The sequence below is a fragment of the Equus asinus genome, chromosome 2 (genome assembly GCF_041296235.1).
Source record: "Equus asinus isolate D_3611 breed Donkey chromosome 2, EquAss-T2T_v2, whole genome shotgun sequence".
Taxonomy (NCBI): Eukaryota; Metazoa; Chordata; class Mammalia; order Perissodactyla; family Equidae; genus Equus; species Equus asinus.
This window is the reverse complement of record NC_091791.1, coordinates 58863380-58887820: the sequence shown is the minus strand read 5'-3', so window position 1 is coordinate 58887820 and position 24441 is coordinate 58863380. Positions and strand designations below refer to the sequence as shown.

Below are 24441 nucleotides of genomic sequence, written 5' to 3'. Positions count from 1 at the left end.
ACTGCTCTGTCACGCTTGACTGCATCGACCTTCAGGACCCTCCAGCCCTTCTCTCCAACCCCCTAAAGGTTCTCTCGAGACACTTTTAGCCCAGGAACAAGTCTTTCATTTACAAGAAGAGAAAGGCTCAAGATGCTGAGGTCTGCGTGATGGAAGCTCCGGGGGAGAAGGCTTCTGCGAGCGGATCAAGGTAAACCCTTTATCAGTGACAGTGCTTGGGCACCAAGACGTCAGAGCAGGACCGAGCATCCAAAGAGGAGGAAGGATTGCTCTTGAGGGAGAAGCAGGAGGGGAAGAGAGACCTGGGGCAGAAGCTGGGTCCAGCCCTGCTGTGCCCAGGGGTTTCCATGCTGCGGCTGTAGGGGCTCGGCTTCCCGGGGCGACAGTGTGGGGAGGTTTGCTTTTTACCCGTGGACTTCCCGAGCGAGCTAACCTGGGCGTCTGAGGGACTGGTTAACCTCGGGCAAAGTCAGACATTGTTGCTCATGGCTAAAACGACCCGTCAAGGAACTAATCACACTTATTTATATATATCTATCTTTATTTTCATATATTTTATATATGTATATATATATTTTTAAAAAGCATCCTTGAAATTGTGAAGTTTGGTTTCTGTTTAACTGTGACATAAGAGGACAACAACAAAAAAGCTAAATAGAAAGCCACTCAAATATACAAAGACCACAGAGCAAAAATCTCATCTTTTAGGAAAAAATAATTTTAACAGCCAATATGGAAAACTATTTCCTATGTATCGGCTGTAGACAGTAACCACCTCCGGAAAGGAGAGCAAAATTAGAATGTTATTGTATAGGCTTCACGGAACCACTGAAGAGGCTTCAGATGCTCAGGTCAGTGTTATTTACGGACACTGAGTCCTAGTTTAATACACCGGGAGAACCGATGTTTAGTGAGGACCTTGAAGTCAAGTGAAGACCCCCCGTTACAAGATGAATAGCGAGCCCCCGCCCTCCCTGTAGTTTCTGCAGGAACCTGGATTTTTACATGTTGCCTTTGCTTAAAGCAGGACACATCTTTTTCGGGGCTGGTCTAGAAGGACCACTTTCTTGGGAATTCTCTTCCTTCCATGCTGATGGTCTGTCTTCATGCCCCTTTCCCTCCCCTAAAGCCTGCAGAAACTGATTTTAGTCAAGCAGGCAAGCCGAAACCCTGTTATGGCCCACAGCAGCCCCGAGACGGCCACAGGGTGAATGAGAGCATCCCTCCCAGCCTGCGCGAGAGGCGCCAAGGGGAGGCTGGGGGCCGGGAGGGGGGTCCTGCCCCGTGGGTGCACCTTACCTGCCAGGTACTCGATGACTGCCGCCATGTAGACGGGAGCACCCACGCTGATCCGGTACTTGAACGTCCCCTTCTTCAGGTAACGCATCAGTCTTCCAACGGGGAAGATGACACCAGCCCTGGCTGAACGGGACAGCTTGGACATTTTCTTCTTCCCGCTCCGGCCTGACATCTTGCCTCAGTTTCCCTCTCAGCTTGCTGACACAGTGGCCTCCCGGCACTAACTCGTGCTGAAAAGGAAGGAAGGCACATTGAGGAAGGGTGGCTGGCAAACATCTTGGGAACAGTGGCGTGGCCCTAGGGCACCGTGTGACACGCCTGGCAGCCCAGTGGAGGCAGCTGAGACCTGGCTGCCACCGCAGGGCAGTGCAGGTAGGGGGCAGGGCATCAGCAGGCCCACCCATAAACTCCTCCCCACATCATCAAGCCAGCCCAACCTCCACAGGAGGGGCCAAAGAAACTGTCACTGGAGAGCGAGATCACAGTTCCCAAGTCAGCTGAATAATGGCCCCCAAAGTTGTCCAGGATGTCATCCCCAGAACCTGTGCATATGTTGGCTTCTGTGACAAAGGGATTTTGCAGATGCGGTTAAGTTAAGGATCTTGAGATGAGGAGATCATCCTGGGTCATTCGGGTGGGCCTGATGCCATTGCAAGGTCCTTATTAAGGGGGCGGCAGGAAATCGGAGGGAGTAGTAAGAGAGATGACAGAAGGAAATGGATTCTCCCCTCAGTCTCCAGGTGGAACCAGGCCTGCCAACACTTTCCCCTTAGTCCAGAGAAACTGATTTTCCACCTCTGACCTCGGGAACTATGTGTATTGAGAACTATGTGTATGAGAATAAATGTGTATTGTTTTAAGCCACCAAATTTGAAGGTAATCCGCCACAGCAGCAACCAGAAAACTCATCCAGCTCCTCTGCCCGGCTTTGCTTCTGCCTATTTTAATACAGTACTTAGTCAATCTGGCCACGCCTCTGACAATGCTTAGCTCTGACCAGCAACTCAGAGCTGGTGTGCACTTCTCAGATGGAAACACCCTTTTAAATTCTCCAGTAATGTAGCATTCTTAAACACAAAAACATGCCAGAAGCGGCAATTTTATTGAATATGCTGATGCAGAGGAACCAAACATAGCAAATTCAAAGCTATAATGCAGCCCATGCCTCGGCTCCTTGGAGTGGGGGATCCAGGCTGAGCTGGGGAGACACTTCAGAATCAGCTTGAAGAGGTGACCTCAGTACAATGCACCAAGGGATGTGTACATAATTCATTGTTATTTCAGGAAGCTATCTTTCATGCAAAGACAAAATAATTATATACTTCTGAAAAAGTCTTTGTAAGGCGAAAACTAATTCAGAGAATTGTAATAGAGCTTAACCTGTTGCTTGAGGGAGTCCTGTGACCAAAAAACGGAAGATAATCCAGAATAAGTAAAAGCAAATATCAAAGAGTTAACATGCAGGAGCAAAGAAAAGGAAACAGAACATTTCCAGGAAACTCGTGAATGCATCAAGGCTGTTTGCCCCAGGGGCAACGTCATTCTCAGTGGCCATTTTCCTTTGGGGATGGAAAATGAGAAAGTCGAAAATAAATTGAAATTGGTTGTATATGTTGAGGTGGTCCTCTCAAATTTTGGCTAGGTCAGCCTACACACCGCCAAGATGGCAATGAAGACATCTAAGAAAGTGGCTGAAACGATGATGGAAGAAAGTGCTAAATGACTGCATGGCTAACAGGAAAAATACAAAACTGGGATTTATTTAATCTGGATGGAAGAATGAACATAGAGCTCAATTTTAAAGTATCTGATTGCTCCGTTATGACTGAGGAGTTTTATATAAAAACTACAGAATTAGCAACAAACCCCATTCTCATACCGGAGGAGAATGATGCAAATTGGAGGCATTTTATTACATGCTTCACATACACTATTTTTAAATGCTCTTACACACTTACTGTGCTCCTATGTTGTGTCGTTTTGCCACTAAAAGATGTAGGTATTCATCAAAGTTAAGTACAAGCAAAGATGAGCAAATAGCCTTAGGATATTATCTCTTTCACAGTAAGGCACAAGGATAAAACAGTATCACCACTTTTAGAACTTTCATATTTTCCGCGCTTCCGCTGCTAACACTCATAAATCTATTTACAGATATCTCTCTTGGAGGGAGCAAGTGACGGCATATGAGGGGTACAACCATCAATTTATGTTCAGGAAACTTAGGGCAGGCATCAGTGAATGTCTGGAGCACCTGCTGTTGGTCATCACCGTCCCAGGGGACAGGGACACATAAAGCAATGTGAAATGGCCCCTGTCCTCAGAGAGAGCTCCGCCGCACAGGTCCGCTAGCCGGTAGCGGTGTTCAGAACTGAGGTGGCTCCCGCCATAATGGAAAGAGCCTGGGATTCAGAGCAGGAAGCCTGGACATGGTCCCACTTCTACATAACTAGCTATGTGGGCTCCACATGTCATCTGCGCAGGCCTCATCTGTAAAACAGGGAGGTGACTACTTGATCTTGAAGGTCCTCTGGTCTTTAACATTCCAATTTTTGTGAAATGCACTTTCAAATGGTTTTGGAAAAGCAGCTTAGTCCCTTTAGGAAATGAGTTCTAAAGAGTTACGAGCCGGTTCATAACGATGTCTTAGTATGGTGACTCCACTAAGCCAATTATGTGCTTTTTTCAGTGACTGGTAAGCGAGGGGATGGGGAAGATTAGTAGGTCTGGTTGCCAAGGAAACCACCTGAAAAGCCCATCACAGGGTGGACATCCCTGGTGGATAGGGTGTGTACTGGATGGTCACGATCTTTCCCACTGTCAGAGAGAGCACAGAGCACAAAGGCCACAAGGGCAGGCCCCCTCCATCCCCCCGTCCCCCATTTTTCTCAAACAAAAACACCCAGGGAATGCCTAGGTGTGCAGGATAAAGCAACCTAGGGACTTTCCCATATCAGCCAAGAGAAGTCACAAATTGCCCTAAAAATTGGAAATTAGGACTGTCAGTAGCAGGAAAACAGGAGACTTTAGGGGATTGACGCCTAAAATATTCATGAAGACAAACTAGCCAAGGGAGGAAAAGCAGGGTTAGATCAAACGGAGAAACACAGCAGCTGAAACTGTAAGAGGGAGGGGCGACCCCACACCCAGCACTTTGTCACAAGACTTTCTCTGGCTTCCAGACTTTCCTCTAGGTTAGGGCTTTAGAGTGGGGGACGCAATTCCATTGGAAGCCGAAGTGAGAGACTGCTGCATGTGCTTCAAAAGGGCTGCAGAGCTCTCTGTGCCTGGGGAACCCATCTTTCAGACACTGTGCTGGCTTTAAGCCACGGACACCTAACTCCTGGGCCCCAGGGGCTGGGAGGCCCGCGCACGTTGCAAGAATCAGTCCCCATCCAGGAATCCCGGGGGAAGCAGAGAGGAGGCTGAGGGGAGCTGACACATCAGGCCTACTGGAACCCAGACAGAAGGAAGGGCTGCGCCTCCTCAGACCCTCCAGAGAAGACCCTGCTTTCCAAAGACCACCCCTGCCCCGCAGCCTGTGCTGGACTCTGTCTGGAGCGGGGAGCAGTTATAACCCCTAACGTCCTTCTTTTCCAGGCCACCCTTCCCAGGACTCTATCCAGTCTTGGGAAGTCAGGAGTTAAAAACTTAAAGGGGTTTTCTCTACTTCCTGGGAATGTGAATCTCTGTGTGGGGCCACTCATCGATGGAGAAAAGAACTATTGCAATGGGAAACGTGTTTCATCAGATTAATACTTAAATGTTTACATTTATTTACCTTCCGCTCTAAAACAAATTTCGCTCTACTTAGGCCAAGCTTAAGGACTAGAGTGCATTACGTTTGTTTACACATTTGAAGAAAGATGGCTGGAGGAAGCTCGCGGAGGGTTATAGGCACCGTGGGGCCATGCTCAGGCGGCCCCAGCCTCCAGGCTGCTCATGGGGTACTTAAGAGGAACTGGGAACCAGACCAGACCCAACCCAGATCTGCGATATACCTGTCCTTTCATATCTGAGAGACCAAGGACAACCAAGGTATGAAGTCTTGTAATTATTCGCAGAGTGAGCGGGAGAGTTTGAAGCATGTTAGCAGTGGGGACAGGACTATACACTCAAAACTCAGGCAAGAAGAGGGAGAACGCTGTGCTGCCTGCTCACTCGCTCGCCTCCAAGAGCACAGCGTCGGGAGAACAGAGCCGGTTTGTGTGCGCCGGGCAAGAGGGCCTGTTCAGACTCTCTTGTCCTAGGATTTATTTCTGTGATTGATTTTTAAGCCTATCAGGACACCGACGCATTAGATTTTACAGATATCACAAGGGTAAATATTAAATTGCAGCACTGACTCAGACACGGGCAATAAACTCACACCAGCCTATTCAAATAACTACTGTATTTCATTGATTTTATGATACTCTTCTTTTTTTTTACATCTTACTGTCTCTAGACATCAGTATGCATCTTGCAATCTATGACATCATAGATTCAATGAAAGGCAATATTTATGGAGCATTTATTATTGAACAAGAAACTACATCAGATGTTGTGAAATATACATTGCCCCATCTTCCAATATTTTCCAATGAAGTTGCATGACAGACCACAATAAAGTTTCAAACAGATGCTAGAGACACGGCTCTCAAACTGTGAGCCAAGGCACCTTGGGACACAGCAGCGAATATTCAAGCTTTCAAGGGAAATACAGTGATATGTGACCTCTGTCAGACCCCACAACTACCAGCCCACAGTGGTTCTCCGGTGGTTCACGGTGGATTGCACTGTCTTCCTCTGATGATGTCCTGCCTTTGCAAAGCTGAGTTTTTGGCGGTTGCTGTGATTAAAAAAGCAAGTGCCGGGTGGAAATCAGTGTAGAACAGAAAATGAGAGTTGCGGTGTCCAATCTGATTCTAAGGTTTGAGAAGTTGTGCAGTGCCCAACAGGTGCACACATCCTATTTATAATTCATTGTGGTTATTTAAGAATGGGATACAAATATTCTTTTTTTCTTCTAATTCATGCGTTAATATTTTTTCAAACAGCTACTAAATTGTTAGGACATAAATACTTAAGTTGTTTGAACCTGACCCCTTAATAAATGGAGCTGATAGGGATTTCTTCTGGCCTAGGGGCTCCAAGAAAAAAATGACCCAGACACTAAGTTCTCTGTGAAGTGAGAAAGCCTGGGGACTTCTCTGTTAGGGCCGCCCACCAACAAGCTGAAACAGATAATTCTGACATGCTCAAGGTCACCCTGAAACAAGGAAAATAAAGAAGTTAAAGGAGTTATTTAAAACTTTGCGTTCATTATGTCTTGAAATCCAAGAAATACTTGCACATAGTAAAATAAAGCCAAAAGTAAAGAAATGCATAAAATGAAAAGCAACAGTCTCCCACTCCACTCTTCCTACTCCCAGCTCACGGCCAGAGGCGACTCCACGTAACAACGTTTAACTTCAGTTCTGGCGGTTACCTCCCAAACTGCTATCATTTATACCTCTACTTCTCGATTTATTTCACTTTTAGACGGTGTCTATCAATGCCTGTGTCAGAAGGATGAGAACTCAACTCACTTTTATCCTCCCCTTTCCAACTGTTGACAGCATATTTTCATTTTCATTTCCTCCACTGATTGCCTTGGAGCCTTTAAACAATTTACTTCAATCTCTATTTCTGACTCGACCGACTTTAGGGATCATCTCTCGAGTCACTGGTATATAAGATGAGGATGTGCGCGCCCAACCTTTCCCTGGTCCTCTCCTCCCTACTTTATCATCTCATTTCCACCTTTGTCTTCCTTACTTTCCATTGTCCTGATTCATAATGTTTACATATATTTATTTTACTTATATTTTATTTCTATATATATATTTATATACTTTTTTTTGGTGAGGAAGATTGGCCCTGAGCTAATATCTGTGCCAGTCTTCCTCTATTTTGTACATGGGATGCCGCTACAGCGTGGCTTGATGAGCGGCATGTAGGTCTGCATCCAGGATCTGAACCATTGAACCCCAGGCTGCCGAAGCAGAGCGCAGGAACTCAACCACTATGCCACTGGGCTGGCCCCATAAAGTTTATATTTTGTTCTGTAATTACAGTGAAATCTTCATTTTGTCTCTAGGTTTATTTTGAAAATTAAATGCCTACAAGCAGCATCTATAGGATCAAGACTTTGTAAATACCGTTCCCTTCAGAGTCGAGTGGGTGCTAGCCTCACATTCCTTCACTGTGGTCCAACGCTAGGACCCGTACGTCTTAATAAGAAGTGGATTCTCTTTGTTCTGAAAACGAGTTGTTCAAAATCATTCCACATTTTACTTGGCTCAGCATGTGGATCACGTCTTTCTTGTCTAGCCCCCCCTCCCACCCCCGAGTTACTGATTACAGTCACTTCTTCCCAGCAGCAGTTCTGTTCTGTAAAGCAGCCGGGACCCTGGAGCCCGGGACAGGGGTGCTGCCCCGCTCCTCGGGTTAACGGGGTTAGGGTGCGCCAGGCTCCGGTCACAGCTTCTTCATCAGCAGACCAACACACAACCTTGTTTTGTGTGTGTTTCTGTTTAAAGACACCTTGTTTAATGTTACTGTTGATTCATTACCATTGAACTTGCAGCACACAGCACTTTCACTCCTGCCTGAATGACCCTTATCCAACACATGCATTTTCTCCAGAAGGCATCTCGCAGCTTTCTTGTGCTTAGAACACTAGACAGCACTTCAGCACTACACTTGGGGGCCATTTGAAACAGAGAAATCACCAACAGAAAGCACAAAAACGTGAGAATGTGGCACTAAATAGACCATGAAAAGGACACTAGCTTACAGCGTGAGAGATGAAACAGAAAGGCTGAGCGTGGTCTAGTTTGACCTCAGCTGGGTCTGGTGTGCAGTGGGTGACTCAATTATTTTTCCTGCTCTCTGCATGTTCTTGAATGACCACAAAAGCGCCATGAGTATTGACTTTGGGGTTACAAATAAATTTTAGTGAGTAGGTGAATTTGTAAATACGGAATCCACGAATAACAAGGATTGGCTGAATTTCCTTTGTTCTTGTTGATAAAAGAGAAATGGGCCTTTACTATATCCTAAAAATCACCCAGCTTCTCACACATGCAATGTTGCTCTTTGCAGGGGCCACTTTCTTCCCAGAGACATTTATGCTGCACCCTCTGACCTCGGGCTCCATTTGGAAGGATGGTTTTACCCAGCGGTCGGCCTGGGACTGCATTCCCGGCTCGTCCCTGACCCCTCGACTTCTTTCTTGGCTTTTTCCCTTGTTTTCCTGGTCATTCTTCCGAGACAGTACAGAGATGTAAACTTTGTTTTCTTACACAAATGGAACAGTCTTTATTGAATGATCTTTGGATTATCGTTTAGTGGGTAAATAATTTTTAGCATCAAAATCATTTTGCTTCAACATTTTGCAGCCATTGATCCATCATTTTCAGCATCGAGAGTTACAGAGAAGTTTGGTGCCACCACCCTCCAAGCTTTTAGATTTTTCTCTTTATGTTCTAAAATTTCACAAGGATGTGTCCAGTGTGGGTCCTCCCCTACCCCGGTCATCCTGCTCAACACTTGGTGATAAGCCTGTTCAACCTGAGGGCTAGCGTCTTTCCTAACTCCAGGAATTCTTTTCTCTTACGTATGTGATTATGTCCTCCTGTTTCTTTATTTCTCCACCCCTCTCTCTACTTGTCGCTTACTGGGAGGCCTGTGGACCAGGTGTTGATCTCCTCCAAGTCTCTTATCCTTTCCTTCTTATTTTTTCCGTTCTTTCAGTATCTAATTTTGGCAATCCTATCATTAATTTCCAAGAGCTTGCCCTTGTTCTCTGACTGTTCCTTTTTCATAGCACCCTGTTCTTTCATGAATGCACCATGGCTTCAAATCTCTCTGAAACTTGTCAGGATGTGTTTACATTATCTTCTGTTCTCTAAATTGTTTGATCCAGTCAGTTGTCCTATTTATTTATTTTTATCTTTCTCTTGGCTTTCCTTAAATGCTTGGTGATCTTTGGTCATACATTTATAGTTAAGAATGAAAGACAAGGCTGATGTTACAAGCGGATAGGAAAGCTTTCCTCCACTACGGTTTGGAAGGCATGGTTCCTGTTTGGGATCTGTTTGGGCGCATGCGTAGATCTCACCAGTTAGCAGGCATCACCTGAGAGTGCCCAGGTAGGAAGTGAGAGCCCCCAAATGCCAGAATGAGGGAGCTGTATTTTATTTATTTATTTTATTCCTAGAAATTCTAGACTTGCCCTGTAGTTGTTTGATTTCTTTAGAGAGGAAACCTCAGATTGTTAGTTTGGAGGATAAATGCCAGATTGCCAGAAACTCTACCAGAAGTAGGGGAGGGCAAGAGGCTAGTTCACCTGGCTGTTTTGGAGACAGACCTTCAATGACACCCCATTTCTCCTCTGTCCACCTCCAGGGCAGCTCCCTCCTGCTTTTACTGAGGCTTTCCATGTGACACTGTGCCCCTGGTCCCACGTACTTTCAGTCTTCCAGAAATTTGCTGAAATCTCCCATCTGATGACCAACACCAGCACCCGCCCCTTTGCTGTTAATTGTTGACTTTCTTTGTAGTTCTTTTTTTTTGAAAGATGGGCCCTGAGCTAACATCTCTTGCCCAATCTTCCTCTTTTCTTTTTTTTTTCTTCTCCCCAAAACCCCCAAGTACACAGTTGTATATTCTAGTTGTAGGCCCTTCCAGTTGTGGCATGTGGGACGCCACCTCAGCATGGCCTGATGAGCGATGCCGTGTCCGCGCCCAGGATCTGAACCGGTGAAACCCTGGGCCGCCAAAGCAGAGCACGCGAACTTAAGCACTTGGCCACGGGGCCAGTCCCTTCTTTGTGCTTCTTGACCATGATTTCTGTGGGCTCTAGAGAAGAAAATTACAAGGGCTCAAGCCCATCATTTTGAACTGGAAACTGAAAATGTCATTTTAATTCAACATCTTAACAAACATAATTTTGGAATTAGCCTAGAAATGAGTGTGTTGGTAAGGAGGAAAAGCTCCACTGGTTTATAATTGAGTGATAATGTCAGACTGAAAAAGTTAGATCACTCCACCACCAGGTGAGCTGTTGGAAACGAACTGGTCCTGAGATAATTGAAGAGTATAAAATTTCCTACCAAGAGATTATATAAGACATTAATATAATAGAATAAAATTCAGTGTGTCTGTATTTGCCTGATTCTATAAACAATATTTAAAATTATGCTGTAATCCCAGAAGGGAGGAGAGGAAATAAAGGAAGAATCCTAAGCATTTGCCCATATTGAATGAACTGCTTTTGGTAAGAAACAGTAAACTTTACTTAATACACTGACAGCTTCATGAAAAGACAAGAGAGCCTGGTTTCTTTAGACCAAAATTTCCCTTTAATTCAAATAAGTTCTTTGTCAAGCGTAAATAGCTGATAGAGTAAACCATTATTTCATGCTTCAAACAACTTCTTGAAATTTTTATTATATGTAAACTGATGAGGAACATGGTAAACTAGCCACCAGCAAGATGGTCCGTTAGAAGCCACCAGCAATCCTGAGTTAAATGACCATTTCTCTGCAGTCAAGCTTCTGCAAAGTGGCTCTTAAAAAGAGAGAGCAGTCAGTCATCAGAGACTGGGAGCAATAATTACAGGCCAGTGTGTCACGGGTGAGGTTTGGTTGGGCCGATGAACCCTGACAAAGGATCTGGAATTACAAGACAGCTTACTTTAAAGTACTCATTTGAGATCATTCTCCTCAAAAGTATACAAATCAAAATGCTGCCATAGATATCTTATTTTAAATCTAGAAATAAGAGGTCTTATAGATTTGTAATGATGGAAATGAATTTAAAAAAAACTCTAAATACTGTTTTCTGAAATGTTCATGAACATGAAATTCATAACATCATCCCCTAATGGTTTCGTGTACTGTTTTAAAATTGCTGAAATTTATTCAATTTATTCAATTTTAGTCCCCGTGATATTTCCCTAATCTGAAGGACTGTGCTTCAGAATATTTTATATTGTAAATATTTATGAAACAACGAAGTAGACACTGCAAAGAAGCATCTTTACTCTGTCAGTTCAAAACTATCCTTTGGGAGAATAAAATGAGAGGAAATAAAACTAGGTAGGACATAAGGGAATTCAATATAAACATATTGACTATATGTAGAAATATATTTTTAAAGGGCATAAAAAAATCTCTTAGACAGCCTCACACCTAACAGAATTCTAATATATTTTGGTGTGTTACCCTAAGTACTGCATTACAATAATAATAGTTTGTTAGTATTATTTTGTAGCTGTAAAAACCATTTTCAGTAATACTAGCTAAATCACTTGCTCTATTACACTTCCATTTATGAACTCCAAGGGCAAATCATTATTGCACGAGTAATACTTTCCAAACCATTTTCTTCCAAGGCCACCTTTAAGTGAATGAGAATAGTCAATAATTTTATCGTCATATATGTTAAAGTACATTAACAATTTATAATGTAAAGAGCTATATCAAGTGGAATTTCATCAAAATGACACAGGGATCAAATTAACCAAATTAACCAACCATGAAGGTTATAACCAAGCATTAACCCAATTTATTTAAATTACACTATTGGATTACAAATCATTCTCTTTTTAAAAAGTATTTCAAGTCATGTCCTGGAATAATGTATCGGGAAGCTCAGCTGCCAGCACGCTCTTTGTAATTCAGAGGCAGAGACTGCCTGGCCTCTGGGCCCTCTGGAGGGGAGCAGGGCCCGGGATGGGGGCGGACAGGGAGTGGGTCTAGGGTATCTGCTCCTACTGCAGCACACGGTGACTTCGAACATGTTTTGTTGTCTTTGTTGAACCTGAGCTAAGGTTGAAAGTACAAGTTGTTGATATATATTTTGCTTCTTTGTTATTAAGCACATGTTATTTCGAATATAAATATGGTACCACCTATGGTACCAGTTGGACAAGAAATGAATGTAAATGGATGAATAAAAATAACTTCAGTTTCTCTGTCAATCTGAGTAATGCATGCCAGGAGAAAATGAACCCATTTGCCTTCCTGAATCTATTTATTCATGGAAAACAAAACAAAAACAAAACCCTTTACTGGGTCTAGTCTGGTCTCTCATCTTGCTTTTTAAGAAGTGACAAACAGAAACAGTGGGCAAGCTGTCCTGTTTCCTCAAAATCTAATAGTTTCAAATTGGTAGTGAGGTTTATGGTTATAAACAGCCGCCTGTCTTGCTTCTCTGAGCAGGGGACTGGCTTTGTCTGAGCCAAGACAAGCTCCTTAGGTGGGAGTGAGGGGATGGGGGAGCTCCCTTTGTCGGGGGAGTGAGTGTACCAATACCAGACAGCAGGTGGGCTGCAGCCCCTGGTGTTGCCTGACCCACCAGGGGCTTCCCGAGACACCCATGTCTGCTGGGCAACTGAGTACATAGCTGGCACCAGCTGTGGGCTCTCAAAGCTAAAAGAGACTGCTCTAAGCAGAGGCAGCTGCCCAGGAACCCCTCTTTCTCCATCCTTTCCCCTGCCTGCTCCTCCCTACCCTGTTTTCCTTTCCGTCAGTCCTCAGGCAGTGGTTGTACTATGGGGACAAGCGGCTGGGGGGCTGTGGCTTCAGTTGTAGTATTCTATGCTGGGGACAGGCAGTGTAGCTCCCTGGTCATGGCTGTGTGGGTCCCCCATAGCCCCTGGGCCCTGGCCTATTTTATCAGCTGCACCAGGCAAAGGCAACCACCAGCCATAGTGTCATTCTATCTGTGGGTGGAACCAGCTAGACCTCCAGGGGGCATCATGGAGGTAGAATGGAAAGTGCAGTAGACCAGAGTGTGTGGGGTGGGCTCCAGTTCTGCACTGATCAGCTGTGGCCTGTAGGCAAATCAGTTGATTTTTCATAACCTCCCATTTGCTCAAATAAAACCTTTCAGGAGCTCTAATAAATAAAATAAACAGAAGGAAGGGGAGCTGTGCTGGGTGGAATGGGGAGGTGCCTGGGAACCTCCATGGCTTGGTTCCCACCTTTCTGGCCCTGGGCCTCTGAGGAACTCTGGGCTCTGTGGAGCTCACCTGAGAACCATTGCACCAGATGACCTCTGACGTCCTTTCTAACCTGAAAGATGCTAGCTACTATTCTACGAAGATGCCAAAAACGTCACTCCTTCTGACCCCCGTCTGTTACTTACGTTCATGGAGATGGAACAACTGGGTAGAATTAAGTCACATCCAGGTGATCTTTCCTTTGAAGTCACTATTTCATCACCCATGACAACCACAGGAAGCAAAAACAGGACCTGAAAAGATCTGCTTTACTTAGCTTGCGGGGCTGCCTCTTCTCCACCCCAAGACAATGATCTACGCTATTCACTAAAAAACAGCCGAGGTGAAAATCCATTTTAGTAGTAAGGGGCCAACACTGGAGTTGATTACCGCCTCACTGAAATTCTGGAAGACTAATCAATCTGGAAGTCTAGCACTCTGGTGAGGAAGCCAGTGAATTATCGTCTGATCTAAAAGTTTATGTTGTGTACTGTATAAGCTACTGGAATTTACCTTTTCATAGTCTACCACCACTATTTAATTTTAATGGTTTTACTGAACAGTGAAGGCAGCACAAAATACAAGCTACATAATCCTGTGTACATACCATTAGTAGTGCCAGGGCAGTAAATACAGGGCCTGGGTTTTCCAGGATAAGTTTGATTTTATTTTGTTATATTTTTGTCTTGTTGTCATGGAAATATCCCAAATTTAGGCATCTAAACTATATCATCAGGACTGCCTCTCATATCCAGAAACAACCCCCAAATCTTTGGTCAGACCATGTGGCACAGTTTGGTCGTTGTAAACAATATGGTCGCTATAGCTAATTCTTCTGACATCACAGAGTCAGCTGAAGTAAACATTCCCGTCCTGAGCTGGTGGTCCTACACATATTTCCACACACGTTCCTGTCAAAGCACGAGAATTCTGACTTGAATTACTCACTCCATTCCAAGTCCAAATTGGCAATGCCAGTCAAATAAATCGGGCAAAGTATGATGGATGGTGAGATGGATAAATGAACAGCGAGGGCTTCAGAGAAACCACCAAATTTATCTTATTTAATACTTCTGACAAGACAGTTTAAAGTACAGTGTTATGTGGCTCAATCTGATGCTCTTTATCTTTCATTTGACATAGATAAAATAGTGAGGCAAAAAAGGAGTCAAAATAAAAATCTGCGTATACTAATATTAATGGACATAATCTGAGAATCGTTGGAATGCTGGCAGCTCCTTGTTTTCAGCACACGGATGTAAGGATACAGGGCTGTGAAGTGGGGGTGCCTGGGCTGGAGTCCTAACTCCACACCGTCTAGTTGTGCGACCTGGGCATGTTCTTAACCTCTCTTTTCTTTTCTATAAATTGGGTGTAGTTATAGTACCTACCTATAGGGCTGTTGTGAGAATTAAATGAGTTAATACATAAAAAGTACTTGCAACAGGACCTGGCAGGTAGTAGGCATTTAACAAACGTTAGCTATTATGACTATTTCCAGAAAGGAAACAGTTTTGGAGAATTATTTTCATAGAATGCAGGCTAACGTTGTCCCTCCATTTCAAAAGCAACCACAGTCATTTGTCAATCAAACATTCTGAGAAACCCGTCATTAGGCAATTTCGTCATTGTGCAAACATCAGTGTACTTACATCAACCTAGATGGTATAGCCTCTTACACACCTAGGCTGTATGGTGCTCATCTTATGGGACCACCGTTGTATATTGATCAGTCATTGACCAAAATGTTGTTATGTGTTGCATGAGTGTACCATAACACCATAGTGCTTGATGATGTGTGTATGGTAACGTGAAGCTTAAAACCCAGTAACATCTTTCTATTTCCCTCACTGATCTTAGGAGCTGGTGTAAAGGGATGGTAATGAAATTTTAACCCTGGGAAAACTCTGAGAGCCACGTAATCTACTGAGAACTTTCATGACACCGAACACTTTGGTTTTTCCCAAGCCTGGGCCCCTCCGAGTCTAATCCCATATTCCCCAAATTCCATCTGCCTGGGAATTCACAATCATCACAATGTTAGAATCAAAGGATTTCACAAAATCATAATCTTAGATTGAAAGGGCCTGAAGTAATAATCACTTAGTCACCCCTCCTAATTTTAGCCACAATAAAAGGTGTGGCATGGGAGGGGTGGAGGTCATGAAACGACGGGTCCATGGCCACACAGTCTGTGTGAGAGCAGACGTAGGACCAGCCCCTACCCCACTTCTAGAGCCCCTGTCTGGGGCTGTTTCTTCTACACTCTGTCTGTCACATGCTTCATCCCCCATGGCACTTACATACACAATTGATGTTCAGTAAATATTCCTTAAATGAGTGAATGAATAAATGAAACCAGCCTTAAATATTTATTTCAACAGCAGTTTGGGGTTCCTTTTGTGATTTTTTTGGGGAAATGAATTATCTTCTCAACACTTATCCTTCCCTCCAGCTTAATTCCCAATACACATCCCAGTGTGCATCCAGGAGAGAAAAAATCCCCCATCCTTTAAAATACCACCTTCCAATACCATTGTTAGAACTCACATTCTCGGGGCCGGCCCAGTGGCACAGTGGTTAAGTGCACATGTCCTGCTTCCCAGCAGCCCAGGGTTCACCGGTTTGAATCCCGGATGTGGACATGGCACCACTTGGCACACCATGCTGCGGTAGGCATCCCACATATAAACTAGAGGAAGATGGGCACTGATGTTAGCTCAGGGCCAGGCTTCCTCAGCTAAAAAAAACAGAGGGGGACTGGCAGTAGTTAGCTTAGGGCTAATCTTACTCAAAAGAAAAAAAGAACTCCCATTCTCTCCTATTCATTTTTTTTCTTCCCAAGTCTAATTTAAGGTATTCATAGAATCCTAGAGATGGAAGAGACTGTGAACTATTCCTTCAGTTCACTCCTTAACCTGAACTGTGGCAGGGTGGGCCAGGACTCAGCCTTGCAAGGGAGTTGACACAATCTTATTAAGAAAGGGGAAGAGCTGGCTAGAGCTCTGTGTTTGCGCCAGGCTTCCTCTCCCTGCCTTGTCCCTTTTCCCCTTTTCCTCCAAATCCTACTACATTCTCTATGCAGTCTGCCCCAATCCCTCCCTTCCATCCTAGAATTCTCTTTTCTCTTAAAAAATTGTTGTAGCATTTTATTTGTGACTTTTTTATTCTGGTGAGGCAGATTGGCCCTGCGCTGACATCTCTTGCCAATCTTCCTCTTTTTGCTTGAGGAAGATTGTTGCTGAGCTAACATCTGTGCCCATCTTCCTCTATTTTGTATGGAGGATGCCGCCACAGCATGGATCTATGAGCAGTGTTCAGGTCTGAGCCTGGGATCCGAACCTTTGAACCCCAGGCCACCGAGGTGGAGCGCCTGAACTTTACCGGTACACCATAGGGCCGGCCCCTATTTGTGACTTTTATTACACACTGTCAATCACTTTTAAATTGTTAATTGTATTTAGTTAGCCAAGCTTTACGTTAATTAATTCATATGGTAAAATTTCAATTACTATAACAATGGTTATGGATGGGTACGAATAATGATATGACTAAACGCCCCCTTGCCAATTCCTACAATTCTTGTCTTCCAGTGGGTGTTTTGTTCTATACCTTCCCTATCTATTTATGTATGCATTTCCACTTATGGAAATGCAGCTTTATTTTGTTTTTACATAAATGGTACTATACAGTATTATTATTCTACAATTTGGTTTTTTTTTTCATTAATAACATGTCTGGGTGAGCTTTCTATCTCAATATATACAGACTCCATTCTTTTTAACTGTTGCCTGATTTTCCAGAAGATAGATTTACCAGAGTTTATTTAGCCATTCTCTGTTGATGGCCATTTGATGTTTTCAATTTCAGAACTACCAAAACTCTGCCATGGAAGGGAAATACATAACTTGTGCACTCCTGTGCCCGCTTTTCTAGGACACATATCAAGAAATGGAATGGCTGGGTTACACAATGTGCACATTATTGATTTTAACAGTGCCAAACGGCCCTCCAAATTGACTACACCAATTTACACACCTGTCAGCAGTACATGAAAGTACCCATTTCCCACTAGCTTGCCCATATTAATCACTTTTTACTCTGTTTTAGGCGCGTATATATTTCATCTCTTAGGCTTGGGTCTGTAAGTGCTCTGGGAGCAGGGCCCACGACCTCCTCATGTCTGCATCCCCTCCCGCATCTGGTAGGTGTTCAATGAATGGTTGTTGAATGGTCTCTAACCATAAGTTCTTTGCGCATCTCTGAACAATCCACACCTTTCCAAAGCATTTACCGAGATTGCATCTAACTTTGACGTTATTTCTTCAGAATGAAAAACATTCTTAAGAAAGTCAGTTGAAAACAAACAACCCAAGTGAAAAATGGGCTGAGGATCTGAATAGACATTTTTCCAAAGAAGATATACAGGTGGCCAACAGGCGTGTGAAAAGATGTTCAACATCAGTAATTATTAGAGAAACGCAAATCAAAACTACAATGAGATATCACCTCACACTTTCAGAATGGCTAGTCTTAAAAAGACAAGAAATAACAAGTGTGGGAGAGGATGTGGAGAAAAGGGAATCTCATACACAGCTGGTGGGAATGCAAACTGGTGTAGCCACTCTGGAAAACAGTATAGAGACTCCTCAAAAAATCAAAAATGGAACTACCATATGAGCCTGCTATTCCCCTTCTGGGTATTTATCCAAAGAACATGAAAACACTAACTTGAAAAGATATATACACCCCTATGTTTGTTGCAGCGTTATTCACAATAGCCAAGACTTGGAAACAAGTTAAGTGCCCATCAAAGGATAAATGGATAAAGAAGATGTGATACATACACATGGAATACTACTCAGCCATAAAAAAGATGAAATTTTGCCATTTGCGACAACACGGATGGAACTTGAGGGTACTATGCTAAGTGAAATAAGTCAGATGGAGAAAGCCAAATATCATATGATTTTACTCATATGTGGAAGATAAACAACAACAACAAACAAACAGATAGATACAGACAACAGATTGGTGGTTACCAGAGAGGAAGGGGGTTGGGGGGAGGGTGAAAGGGGTAAAGGGGCACATTTGTATGGTCATGGATGGCAACTAGACATTTGGTGCTGAACACAATGTAGTCTCTACAAAAGTCAACACAGAATGATGTAAACTCGAAATGTATATAATGTTATAAACCAATGTTACCTCAGTAAAAAAATAAATTAAAAAAAATTTTTAAAAAAGAAAGTTGGTTGAATTTTTGCACTTCCCTCCCATGGAACAAGTTACAGACATCCTTCAAGTTGCCTAAGACAGGATTCCCTCCTGGTTTAGGGCAGGAGGCAGTGAAAACAGACCTGGTGGTCTCAGACAATAGCTAGCAGGGTGTCCCACCCACTGGGAAACAGCAGGCTAGAGGCGCCTCACAATCCCTGGGAGCTAGACAGAGATGGAATGGTGAGGGAGTAAGGTCAGAATCTTTGGAACGTTCTGGATCCAAGGAGGTAAATTCTTTTATAGAGTTTTGAAATAGAGAAAACCATTAATAATGTCTAAAGCATGGCGATAAATGGACCCAGGTGAGGAGAAGATGTGGCAGGGTAGGAAAAACGAGTGGAGAACAGGGCATATTTTTAAAGGAAATTAGGATACAGAAAAGAGAGGTTTTAAAGGTGTGAATTATGCGATTCAAGATAAACTTTTCCTCCAGGCGGTGTCTATATTTATTTATACGATAATCTTGGGCTAAAGCATTTCTAAAAATCCATGAGCGTGGTTCCAAATCTTGGTGCTCTGAACATTATTTGAAAATAGGAGTTTTCCAAAGGGATGAGACAATTTTTAGTTAAAGATGAACGAATTGAGAATTAGGTGTAGCTTAATTTGTGTTTCACAAAGGAACTGGTCCTAAATAAGAAACAACATAACGATGACACATTTTTGCTCTTAATAATGTTCCTTTTTCTCTCACTTATTGAACCGTTTCAATAGCAACTGCGCGGCCCAGTGAGGGTCCAATTGTATTTAGACACAAACACAAATGAGGAAAGTGAGGAAACCATTTGCTATGGTGGCTTGATTGCTCCTAGGGGAATGGGCTCCTGAGGTCTAGGGCGCTTAGACCCCCGCCCTGGTTTGAATTCCTCGGAGCTGGACAGAGGCTGGACTGATCCCTCGGTTCCCCAGCGCTGATGGAACACCAAAGCTGCCTTTACAACCAGGGCGGCGGGGCCGTGATTCCACCGCACCCCTCAAACACACAGGGACCCGCGCTTTCCTTTCTCGGCCCATTTCTTCTCTCCTCCTTTCAGCCCTTCAGCCACCTGGGCCCCTTGCCGATAAATTCCGGCAGTGACCGGGCCTAAATCATGCCCGCGGTGGCCCACTAACCAACAGGGACAATCAAAGACTGGAAACTCCTGGAGAAGGAGGCGCATTCGGGCCTTGGCGGGCTTAAAGCCCCTGGGGCCGTTGTCGTGCGGAACAAAGAGGGCAGGAGCGGAGGGCGCCCCCACGAGGAAAGGCGGGGAAAGACACTCACGGGCGCGATTTAGGAGGCGGGCGAGGCTGGAACTAGGGTGCTCGGGCGGAGCGGGCTGGGCGCCCGGGGAGGCAGGGCTGGTCCCCGCCCGCCGCGCCCCAAACGTGATTCGCACAGCGTCTGGCGCCCGGCGCAGCCCTTTCCTGCATCGCAGCCACTTTACTTTTATTCCCCCTTTCCTTCTTATTATTTTTTTTTTCCCGCGCAAAGCGGGAACCCTGGGCTGTCCAGCGAGCCGCGGAGGGGCCGCCATTTCCCGGGGAAAGCGCAGCGCGCGTCGGCACTGGGCGCCCCGGAAAGGGAACCGGAGGGGAGTGCCCGGCCCCGAGCCCTCCTCCCCGTCGGCCCGGGGCTCACGGCCGCCCGCGGCGCCCGGCCCGCCGCGCAGCAGCCCCCCGTGCTGGTCCCCGCCGCCCCGCGTCCCCGGCCTGACCTTCCTGGCGCGGCCCGCCCCTGGACCCCGGTTTCTTCCGCCCGGCGCCTCTGCGCCCTTTCCATTGTCAGCCTGGAGCAGCCGGCGCCCAACTCGGGCGGGCACCCTCGGAGGCCCCCGAGCGGCCCTGCCCGGGCTCCCTGGGCCCCAGCGCAGCCCACCGCCCCCGGACCAGTCCCCCTCGGCGGCGGGGCTCCTTCCTCCTCCCTCTTCTGCGCCTCAAACTCCGCATCCCCAGGAGCCCTGCGCTTCCTCCGGGTCCAGCCTCGCCCGGGGCCCGCTGCTGGACCCGGCATCCCTCCACCTCCCTTCCTCATCGCCCGAGATGCCCCTGGCTCCTCGCCGACCGCAGGAATTTTACCGCTTCTTTAGCAATTCTCTCCCCCCCCACCCCCCTTTATTTTCCGAGGAAGCAAGTTGGGCAGCTTGATTTCTTAATTTTTGTTTTTCTTTTTTGCGGAGAGGGTCGACTATTCGGGGTGCGCCCGCGGGGGCTGGGTGGCGGAGAGAGGCAGGGGGTTCTCTCCGGCCCCTGCACTGCCCTAGCAGCGCGTTTTGTTTCCAGACCCCGAAGCCCCTGAACAATAATGCCATCGCCATGGCGGGCTCACCTGGTGCTGCGCCGCCTGCTCCGGGCGCCCGTCCCTCTGCGCGCCGCTCCCCGGGCGCAGGTTCGGCCCGCGCGGCGCCGGTGCCGGGCAGGACTCTTTGCCTTTCTTTGGGTTCTATCTGTGCGTGTCAATGGCGGCAAGCGGCAGTTCTCCGGGCCGCGGATAGTAGCGGGGGGAGGAGGAGGAGGGAGAAGGGATTGCTCCTTCTCCACATAACCACCTCTAGGAGGAGTCGCTCGGCCTCATCCCCCGCCAGCCCAGGCTCCGCGACGGGTCCGGGGCTTTCGGTGGGGCTCGATGAGCTATTGTCCTTCAGGAGCATTAAAGATGAAGCCGCGCGGCCTCCGCGCAGCTGGCGGATCTGCTGGATGTGCCGAGGGCCTCTTGCTAAAATGAGGTTTTCTCCAGACCTGAGGACAGAGGCTCTGGTTACGATCCAGGCTCCTGTTAGCAGGATCCACCTTTGGTGGAAGAAGGCGGCGTGGGCGTTCATCGGGCAGTTCTGGGGAGAGCCTTAGAAGGTGAAAGCGAAAAATGCCACCTTCGATCGTCTTGGGTCCTCAAATAATAACAAATACATTAACGTTTATGTCCACCACGGTAGCATAAGGTAGCCACAGCTACGAGAACTGAGAATTTATATCCATGCCTGTGGGCATTTTATAAATTAAGATCGATTTAGAATCCAGCAATTCCTAATATTTGGAATAGCAGATGTATGCTTTGGTGGGTAAGACTGTGTGCATGGACATAATCTTTAATTTGATTGCTTTATACTGTGTTAATTTGTAATATCGCAGCGGGTATTAAGATTAGCAAGAGTCTATTAAGGACCAATTTTTATTAGTTTCTAGAAAATATATTTTTATGGGGGTATGGTAGACAAAAATCAGTTGCCATTAGTAGTTGTTCTGTTCCTACTGGAAGCCAGTGCTGTCCTTTGGAGCTGGCCATGTTGGCCAGAGCTCCATGGCTGGGGGGTTGGGTAGGTGGGGAGTGTCAAAAGAATTTATTTTAGTGGGAAATGCTAACTTGCTATAGGCCATCCATACTTCCTCTGATTTCTCCCTGATGAGTCAAAGGATCGTGAGAAGCAAAATTTTGATCTCTTCAAAAAAAAGAAACTCTCAGGAAAACAATTCTCCAGCATTGGTGGAAGGGATGCTTTTCAAAGCCTTTCCCATTTGGTAATATTGTGTATATTTGCCCCATAAACTTGTAAATGTTTAGGCAATGAGGAACCTTGGGGTGACAGAGCTTGCAATTGCCCGAGTGGGAAGAACCCAAATGCCTTCCACCTCTGGATTCATACTAGTTAGTCAGGGCTATTGGTGGAATTAGTAGATAGCGCTTTAGATCGTGTGTATTTTAAACAAGTGTTTTGCTGCAAAATCAGTCGACTTCCCAAAAGATCATACATGTATCATCAAGGTATAAATAGACCTCTCTCTGTTTTAATCCCATATGGCTTCTCAAACCCTCCTGGACCCAATGGTCTCAGTTTACGGGGTCTTCCTCCACTCTTCTTCCCACTCCTTTTACCCTATGTGTGCCCTCACTGTTGTTTGTCTTTGAACGCAGTCTCCAGGTCAGAAATCCAGGCAGGATAAAGTCCTTTTCTCCCAAGGCATATATTTAAAGGATTTCAAATGATCCCCTGGGGCATCTCATCACGGTTTTGATTTCCCCTTCCTAGAGGTAGCACCTATCTCCCTTCTTATAAGGATTTCTGGTGTCCATTCTTGATCAGAAATAACCTCCAGGTCAACATTCAAGAGGGTTCAGGAGCCTTCTGGAAGCGCTTTAAAAATATTCCTACCTGTGACCCAGTCAGCCAGGCTGACTGAGATATGGTTGAATAATTCATCGTATATATTAGATTCACATTCTCCCTGTAACTTCCCAATAAAAATTGTATGTGTGGTCATTTTTATGTGCCTTTTATGTAACTCATTTCATCCTAGATTTTGTTATGTGCTATCCAGGGAAAGGCTGGGTCTAAGGAATTTACTAGTCAGGATTCTCCCATTTCCTACTGGTTGGTTTCTTCGAATAGATGATGCCGTCGCAACTCAGAGAATCTGGGGAAATGTCAGCTTCATAATTCTCTTGTTATTAGAATTGAAGGGATCGTAGAGTCCACTTGGTCAAACCCTTTATGTTATAGGAAGAAATCTGATATTCAGGTGGGTGAAGGGACTCAGCCAAGGCCACACGGGAAATTAATTAGTGGCAGAGACTCCGGTGCCTTTCCAGATGCACTGCTGAATGCAGTTCCACCACCTCCAAACTTCTTAGGATGCATAGGAGACAAATATACAGCCTAATATGCAGCTCTAGTTAAATCATATGTATTTAATATTGAGCATTTAACGCATGCGCAAAAATTTAACACAAATAATTGTGTAGTTAAAATACATTTAAAATAGTCAACATGATTATAAGTTCATCAGTGATCTTGAGTTCTGCCATGGCCTCCAGCTCAGAAAACCCTTGACATGGTAATGAATGGAGATAATAAGAGTTTACAAGTATTGAATGCTTAGTGTGTGCGCTGCAAGTTACCCTTACTAACTCGTTTAATTCTCACAACAACTCTTGGGGGGTGGGCACTATTTTCTCCTTTTTACAGATGGGAAAACTGAGGCACAGTGAATGAGGAACTGGCCCACAGTTACAGAGATAGGAGTGGCAGATTCATGCTCGTCACCCCTCCCTTAATCTGGCGGTAGGGATGTGGGCATTCATTTAAGCACAGGAATTTTGCAATTGGTCACGTGATCGAAAGTCCCTTGGGCCATTCCCAATACACATCCTCAAGAAGTCTGAAAAGCCTAATTCCAGGAGGTTGGTGGATTACCGTTGCACTGAAAATATTTTCTTAACCTTTGACCTGTATGAGTGTGTAATACTATGAATAAATGTATCCATTGTAAGTTGACTCTATTAGCGACAAGAATGTCTAGTAAATATTTTATTGAGATGTAGGATGAACTGCTTCTCCACTTAGAGACAGGCATGCAGTGTGATTTACAGATGAAAAAAAATTAATCAGCCATGCAACTGGATTCATATTCTATTGAGTCTACAAGTAATTCATCCACAAAATCATCTATTTTAGAAATAGCTTCATCGATTTTGCCCCCCAAAACCTTTTTACTTTCTCTGATCCAAATTTATGATGTTGTGTGAATTGAGTGGGTTTTTATTTTCCGTGATTAGTTCTAATCTAGTTTGTGACACCTATTATAATTTGTGATCATTTTACCCTTCTGAGATCTTGGTATGCAATTACCCTATTCCTTTTCTGACCCTCGCCACTTCCAGAAGGACTATGTCTTGTAGGTGTATATTTATATCTGACATATGTATCTGTGTATGAGATTTATATGTCCAGATTAATTTCATTTGAGGATTTCTGATCTCCTTTGAAGTAACCTGAGAGTCCCTGGGAGTGTCATAAAAACAGATGGAAATCATTGGCTTAAGGTCTTCTTTGAACGTAAGTTAGGCAATTCTA

General features: G+C 45.0%; 1 protein-coding gene across 1 annotated transcript in view; it reads right to left on the bottom strand.

Annotated features, from left to right (window-relative positions):
- The window catches only part of MACROH2A2 (macroH2A.2 histone), a 50619-nt gene extending 29194 nt beyond the window's left edge, over positions 1-21425 (bottom strand). Inside the window, exons 1-2 of the mRNA XM_014862834.3 lie at positions 20922-21425; positions 1300-1529 (exon numbers count right to left, since the gene is read on the bottom strand). Of these exons, the coding sequence (XP_014718320.1) occupies positions 1300-1471 (172 nt within the window). The 5' untranslated portion in view covers positions 1472-1529; positions 20922-21425. The remainder of the gene's footprint in view (positions 1-1299; positions 1530-20921) is intronic.
- Positions 21426-24441: the final 3016 nt, after the last annotated feature.